This window comes from Macrotis lagotis, chromosome 1 (assembly GCF_037893015.1).
Source record: "Macrotis lagotis isolate mMagLag1 chromosome 1, bilby.v1.9.chrom.fasta, whole genome shotgun sequence".
Classification (NCBI taxonomy): domain Eukaryota; kingdom Metazoa; phylum Chordata; class Mammalia; order Peramelemorphia; family Peramelidae; genus Macrotis; species Macrotis lagotis.
The window spans coordinates 801,520,999-801,528,959 of record NC_133658.1 but is presented as its reverse complement, the minus strand read 5'-3'; the positions used below and the strand labels follow the sequence as shown (position 1 = coordinate 801,528,959).

The window sequence follows — 7,961 nt, the reverse complement described above, 5'->3', positions numbered from 1 at the left end:
TTATTCTCTTGAGTTTCAAGCCCTCGTCATGAACTGCCTAACAGATATTTTGAACGGATTGTCCTATGTCCATCTCAAACTTCAACATGTCCAAAATAAGAATATGACTTTCTACTGAAACCCACACCTCTTCTGAAATCTTCTACTGTTGTTGAAGGCACCATATTTTCCCAGTCACTGAGATTCACAACCTTGGTGTCATCCCTGCCTCTTCATCTTGCCTAGCTGATATAATCAATCAGTTGTCACATTTTGGTTTTTCTATTCATACATCTCATCTCACATGTCCTCTCCTTAACACCTGCAATGGATGCCTCTCGAACTTAACCCTCCTCACTGCCCATCTAAGCTGTTGCAATGGCCTCCTTACTTAACCTCTCTCATTCAGGCTCTCCTTTCTTTAATCTATTTTCCTCCACATAGGCATCCAAGAGATCTTCCTGAAATCATCTGATCTCTATAACCTTCTAATTCAATAAAATCCTTAAGTTTCCCATTTCCTCTACAATCAAATGTAAAATTTTCTGTTTTGGCATTTAAAGCTCTTTCCAACCTGATCACTTCCAACCATTTTTAGTCTTACACTTTTATTATCCCCCTTTTATCTACCCCATGGCACCTTTTGAGTACCATACTTCTATTCATGGAGGTTTGCATTGGTTGTCTCCTATGCTCAGAATGCTCTCCCTTCCCACCTTGGCCTCTTGGAATTCCTGGTTTCCTTTTACTTAAGCTCAAATACTACCTTACATGAAGGTTCTCCTGATCCATAGCCATGTCTCATCCCTCTTAAGATTGTCTTTTCTTAATTTTATGTTATATAGGTTTAAGTATATATATATATATATATATATATATATATATATATATATATAATTTGTTTGCCAAAGTAAATCCTCTTCATGCACCGACTAATCCCATTACATTAAATTGTTTCTGTCATTCCCACTCTATTATTTTTACTATGTCTATGTACTGCTTCCTTATGCTTATGAACATGCTCACATCTCCCCCATTCTCAAAAAACCCTCATTTAATTCATCCATCCCTATCACCTTAAATTTCTTCTTTTTCTGACTAAACTCTTTGAGGCGGCTATAAATTGATGCTTCCACTGACTTCTACTCCCTTTTAAATTCTACAATCTAGCTCCTGACCTCAACATTCAACTGTAACATCTCTCTAAAAAGTTACCAATCATCTCTTGCCAAATTCAATTTTTTTCTCAATCCTCATGTTTATTTCTTGGCAGCCTTTGACACTAGGATCATCCTCTTCTCCTGGATATTCCAGGTTTTTGGGATGCCACTCTCTCCTGGTCCTCCTCCTACCTGTCTGACCACTCTTTATCCAGATCATACTTACTAATGGGAGTGTCTCACAGGATTCTGTACTTGGCTTTTGTCACCTTTTCCTCTATATTTACCTTGATGATCTCATCAATTACTGGAATTAGCTATTTTATTCTGATGATTCTCAGATTTATTTGACCACCTCTAATCACTTTCTTGGCCTCCAGTCTCCTATCTTCAATTGACTAGTGGACATGCTGAATTGGATATCTCACAGATCTTAAATTCAACATGTCCAAAACTAAATTCATCTTTCTCCCTCTTCCTAACTTCTCCATTACTGTGGAAGGTACCATAATTTTCCCAGTCACCTAAGCTCAAATAAGAGTCATCTTGTCTCATCTCCCTCACCCCAGTTTTCATAATCAGATAGTGTGTCTCCTCTGTCACTGCCACCACTCTGGCATAGGCCCTCATTATTTCACACCTGGACTTTCACAACTTCCTGGTTGGTCTCTCTGCCTCTAATCTCTATTCCAGTTCAATTCTCCTCTCAGCTGAGGTCTAATTGTCACCTCCCTATATTCAAACTCCAGTGGAGATCTCTTGTCTCTGGGATCAAATATAAAACTCTCTGCCCTCTATATCCCAGCCCTTTCTTACTTTTCCATTCTCTTCACACCTTACACCTCTCCCCAGCCCCCAAGGGCTCCACAACTGATCCAGTGGCACACACTTTCCACCTTCTCTTGGTCAACTCAGTGTTTCCTTATCTTGATCTCCTGGCATCTTTCACTTTTCAACTAAAATCTCATTCTCTACAAGAAGCCTTTCCCGATTCCCTTTAATTCTGGTGTCTTCCTACTGTGATGATCTAGCTTGCCTGCATATTCTTCTTAGGCTGGAACTCCTGGAGGGTATACGACCCCATTTTTCTTTGTATCTTCACCTCTTACATGCCAGTTGCTTGACAAGTGTCTATTGATCAATGTAAACTCCCTAAGGGCAGGAACTGTTTCCCCTTTATATTTTTAGATCTCCATTCCTTTGCACTTAAGAGCTTATTGAATGATGCCTGGATCCTTGCCCCCAATTCCCAAGAGACCCTCAGCTCCAGAAGCAGAGACACTTTGGTGGTCCTGGGGAAAACCCTGAATCTTCAAAGTTGGTCTGAGTTGGAGGGTCATCTCTAACAGCTTGGGATGCCCATAGACAGTTTCTTCTCTGAGCCTGTTTCTTAATCTGTATAAAGAGCATAATACTTACTTGCCCCACCTTCCTCATTAGCAGGTTGTAAGTAAAGTGTTTTGTAAACATTAGGTCACTACTAAAATTTTTTCATCCCAGGGCCTAAACTACCTTTATAGGAAAAGGGACCATTGCTCTCAAATATAATCTGCAGATCACAGTACAGAACATTTGGTCTGGGATTCAGCAGACTTGGAATCTGCCACAAACTTGTTCAGTGACCTTGGGCAAGTCGCTCTTCTTTTGGAGGCCTTGGATTCCTCCTTGGTAGGATAAGATGGTTTTTACTATCCCTTCCAGCTCTGAAAGACAAGGATATTCAGTTCCTGGTTAGGACAGATAACCAGGGAGGAGGGTGTGTGTTTCTTAATTCTCTTAATCAGGGAAGGTTGCCTGAAAGGAACACATGGAAAGGGTGTTGGAGAGGGTGAGAAGAGACAATAGACAATAACATAGCTACTCTAAGCCCAGGACTAGGCTAAGGGCTTTTATGGATAGCATCTCATTTCAGGGATGAAAGGGAGAAAGAAAAGCATTTTTCTGTTCAGTGTTTTAGTCATGTCTGACCTTCATCTGGGGGTTTTCTTGGCAAAGATCCTGGAGTGGTCTGTCATTGCCCTCTCCAGCTCCTTTCACAGATGAGGAAACTGAGGCAACTTGGGTTAAATGGTCCATCTAGAGTCACACTGACAGTGTCTGAGGCTGGATTTGGACTTAAACTTAAGAGAGCTGGAACCTAAGGCCACCTCTAAGCTAGGTCTTCCTGAGCAATAAGTAAACCTTATCCTCATTGAGCCAGTCTCCTCATTTGTAAAATTAAGTACATTTGTACAACTTACCTTGCAAGATTGATTAGAAAAGCATTTCCTAATCATTAAAATCTTGTAGAAATATGCATTATCTGTACCCCAACCCAGGATCCAACCTCACCGCCTAGAGGTCTCTTTTCCTAGCTTTCTTTCCTCTCACTAGGCCACAATACCTCCTTATCTACTGAGACAAAGATTAAACACCAAAGGAAAGACACTAGTCCCAACCAAAGTTTATTACTATAAATTTGTACAAAATGTTTCAATATGGTACAATGATTTGAGAAACATGAAGAGAGAACATATACATATAGGCTCATTTTGCCTTAAGGTGCTGGGATGTGAGAAGGCATCTCTGGTCCCCCCGCTCTGCAAAGGCACATGGATGAGAGGAGCATAGGATAGGGATGGATGCTGGAAGAGAACCTAGTGGTTAAATAGTCCATCATACTCGTTTATAGCAGAAAAATAAGGCCCAAGGAAGGGAGGTGACCTGCCCATGATCACACATATAGCTAAAGACACTGGTGTGAGGTTTGGGGCACCCCTAGCTTGTGGCCTTCAGGGTCAGGCCCTAAAGGGAGCAATGCTCCCTTATGGAGGACATTGCTTTTTTCAGACATGGAAGTGGGAGAGGGGACTATCCACACTTTTAGCTGTTATAAAAGGCCTGGCTTGGACCCAGGGAATGGTTCTACATGGAATCTCATCCACATCTTCAACTTACTAACTTTTTCACTCAGGTCACACAGGTTACCAGAGCTGACCTGCATTTCCCCAGGCAAGAAGGAGCTCACAAATCCCACAATTGTAGTTCTGTCCCTATCCTCTGCTTAATGAAGTGGAAACTGGGGCCTAAATCTGTGGAATGAGAAGGCCAGGGTCACCAGGAAATAAGTTAGGAGATTTCATACCAGGCCTGGTTTCCTGTGACATTCAGAATTGAAAGAGAAATATTTAACAAAGGGGAATGTGGGATTGGAAGGAGAGGCGGTGTGTTTCCACCAGTCTATGAGTCAGAGAAAGATCTGGGGGTGGAGGGAAGGTGGGGACAATGCAAAAAAAAAAAAAAACAATCTCAAAAAGTAGAAGGTAGTTTTCTGGTCCTGTCCAGTCCCACTCCTTCAAACTGGAAGATAAAATATCAGTAACTTCCTTTCCTATATGCTATCATCTCTAGCTTGGGAAGATAATTCTTTGGTTAATGAAATCACACAAAGACCCATTACACTTGTTCATTATAGGTCAGGGTCAGTGGCAGCTGGATTGCATTAGTCTCTTCACTTTCCCTGCTTTAGAATCAGACAGTAGCAGGGACTATCATGCTCTTGGGGGACATGTCCACATTAATGTGAATATACCAGGGTTAGGGATAGGGCAAAAAGATTGTGGTGGGATTGAAAAAATTGTTTTTCTAGGTCTAGAGTGAAACTTTATAGAATTATGAGATTCTCAGGCTTCCCCAAGATAAGACAGAAAGTACATTGTAGAGCTTGGATTTGAATCCAGTTTCCTCTAATTTCATATCCAGGATACTTTCATATACAGTCCTGGTGACTGTATTTGGATTTTGATGATAGAAGGAGGGACTGGATTGAGAAATATGAGGAAAAGCCAGAAAGATAATCAGCTCTTCAGAGTGAGATGGACTAGAAGCAAGAGAGTTTGGATACATTCACTGTTTTTCCTGAAAAAAGACCTAACATTGTAATATTTTAACGAAATTATTATTTTGTCATTATAATTTTTTTTAAATAACCCACAGACACCCATGAGGCTTCCAAATTTACAGAACAAAAAGCACTTGAGAACTTGGTAGAAAAATGATTTGAGCTTGACTTTTCCCCCAAGGGGGAGGCTGCTGGCTGCCTGCCACCAGCCTAGTCCACTCAGTTCACTTCCAGAACTTCTGTCTCAGGAAGACCAAATTTAGTTTTGTGCTTGTCAAAGAGTTTCACTAGGGACTCCATGTACATGCCATGGTATAGGTCGATGTCCTTCTGGCTTGGGTGCTCAAGTTTGGGGATGGTGATTGGTTCACCCACTGTCAAAAGAAAGATTGTTATCAGGTATCTTATTTTTGTTTTGTTTTGTTTTTAACAAGGTAATGGGGTTAAGTAACTTGCCCAAGGTCACACAGCTAGGTAATTATTAAGTGTCCGAGGCTGGATTTGAACTCAGGTCCTCCTGACTTCAGGGCTGGTGCTCTATCCACCCAGCTGCCCTCTATCAGGTATCTTGTGAAAAGATTTGCTAGGCCACCTCCTGCCCACAGATCCTGCACCGTCCCCCCAACATCCCTTCCACAATTAATCTCTTTTACAATACCAACAACCACAAGAGGGCAGAAAGAGGAAAGAACTTTGCCTTTGCAATCAAAGGACCTAAACTTAAATTTCCAATCTAGTCATTTACTATCTGGGTACCCCTGGACAAAGTCAATTGGCCATTTTTTCTCAACTGTCCAATGAAGAGTTGGACCCCATTACCTCTAAGATCCTTTCTAGTGCTAAACTTTAATAATCCAAGTTCAAATCCTGTCCCTAATGCTTATAGCCATGGTGCCACTGAGGAATCCCTTTACTTCTCAGCCTTAGTTTCTGCATCTGTGAAAAAGGGATAAGAAAAATCCTTGTGGTTATTGAAAGGAAAATCTTTTGTTTACCTTAAAGCACCAAAGGAATGTAAGCTATTACTTTTACAATGTTTCTTAAAGCACTTTCTACAAAATAGAGCCATTAATGTGAATATTATTTGTTGTACAAATGACAAAAATGAGGCCAACACAGCTAGAAATGTGGAAGCTAACACCAAATCCAGGTATCCTGACTCTTGTTCAATGTTCTTTTCATTTATATAATGTCAGAACTGGAAAGGTTTTGTGGTCTAATGAAAGGACACTATTCTTGGGCGTGAGAAGAAGTTGAGTCTTGGCTCACCATTTTTTTTTGATGGAGAAACTAAGGCATACAAAAAAAAAGTATGGCATGTTATACACATAAAGACAATGTCACCAAGGATAAGTCACATCCCTTCTTACTCTGAGATTAAGGGCATCCCCAAGCTCACAAAATAGGGATAACACTTGTACTACCAGTTCATATTGCTGTTTTGTGCAAGTTATCCATTTTAGAGGTAAAAAAATCTGAGGTCCAGAAAGAGAAAATCACTTGTGACAAAGCAGAATACCACCCTGAGAAGTAGCAGGAGAGACCAGGAGTCCTCACTTTCAACCTTATTACTGATCTTTGAAAGAAAAGGATTTCAAGAAGCAGTAAATTCCAGGCATGGCAGATGGCACACATGGATGGCCAGAGGACATAGGAAAGGTTTGGAGAACTCCTAATGGTCCAGTCTGGCTGGAATGTAGAATATACAAAGCAGGGGAGGACCTATTAAAGGAATCTGTGGCTTTTTAAAAGTGACTATAAAATGAGGTCAAGAGAAGGTAAGGTCCCTTCCAATTTGGACTATCTGTGTAACAATGGATCTTCAGGGGACCTCAGGATTAGCACAAATCTTCTGACTCCCTAATTCTCCTTTCTCCCTTCCTCAGTGGTACCAGAAATGCTCTCTTCTCAAATCCAGTGTCATAGTCTCTGTGAGGGCCTTTTGTCTTCCCAGGGCTTGGCTCTAAGCTTGATAAAAATTTGTTTACTGATCCACATTTAGCTTCAGGCCCCACCCTGCTCCTTTGCTTTCAAGAAGCTGGGCTGAATGTCACTGAAGCTCTTACTCCAGTCTGAGTTTTTCCTTTACATTGCTGTGGTGGTCTACAAAGAATTTCTTCAACAACCCTGTGAAGTAGGTTGTACAAAAGCAACATAAAAGGGACCTCAGGAGTTATTTTGTCTAATTATATACAGTTAAATAACAGGATCCACCCAAGTGGGTGACTTTGAACCTGGATCCTCCAACTCCAGGTCTATCTCCATTTCACAGATGAGGAATTGAGGTCCAGAGAGATTAAAAATGTCTTGTTCTGGGCCACCTGGCTAGTAAGTAACAAGGGTAGGATTTCAACCCAGGACTTTCGATTACAAATTCAGGGCTCTCTGCTAGAACTCTGTACTTTCTCCTGCTTTGTGACCAGATCCTAGGAAATCCAATGCTGAGTTTAATAGCATTCCCACCTGACAAAGAGAGCTGTGAAATTCGTTCAACTAGCTCCACCCCCCCACCCTGTCTTCAATCCAACTTACCAACTGTGGTGATGGGCTTAGAGTATGGCAAAAGACCCCAAGTGTTGGAAGAGAAGAAGCCCCGACCATGGAAAAGACAGGGAGCAAAGCCAATGTATTTCTGGAACTTCTTCTGGACCCATCGGCCCCATGAACCTTCTTCAAAAATTATTTGCTTGTAAACCTCATTCTCCCCAAAGGAATAGATAGGAACCAAGTCAGCCCTAGAAGAAAAGAAAGTACATAGGAAACTTTCAAGGCTTTGTTACACTTTCAAAATTCATTTCATAATAAAACTAAAAATATCAATAAAAAATAAACTTTGGACAACCCCCATCTTGCCACCACCACCCTGGCCTCAGGAAGTGAATGAGATGACCTTTTTTAGGTCTTTTCTATGTTACATATACTAAGCAAAGTCCTTCTAGCTC

At 41.1% G+C, this 7,961-nt stretch overlaps 1 protein-coding gene across 2 annotated transcripts in view; it reads right to left on the bottom strand.

Annotated features, from left to right (window-relative positions):
• Positions 1–3,558: 3,558 nt before the first annotated feature.
• Positions 3,559–7,961, bottom strand: part of DGAT2 (diacylglycerol O-acyltransferase 2) — a 53,682-nt gene continuing 49,279 nt past the window's right edge. For both annotated transcript variants that reach the window (XM_074216908.1, XM_074216909.1), the window contains exons 7-8: positions 7,552–7,754; positions 3,559–5,393 (exon numbers count right to left, since the gene is read on the bottom strand). In XM_074216908.1, coding sequence (XP_074073009.1) covers positions 5,239–5,393; positions 7,552–7,754 — 358 coding nt within the window. In that variant the 3' untranslated portion in view covers positions 3,559–5,238. The remainder of the gene's footprint in view (positions 5,394–7,551; positions 7,755–7,961) is intronic.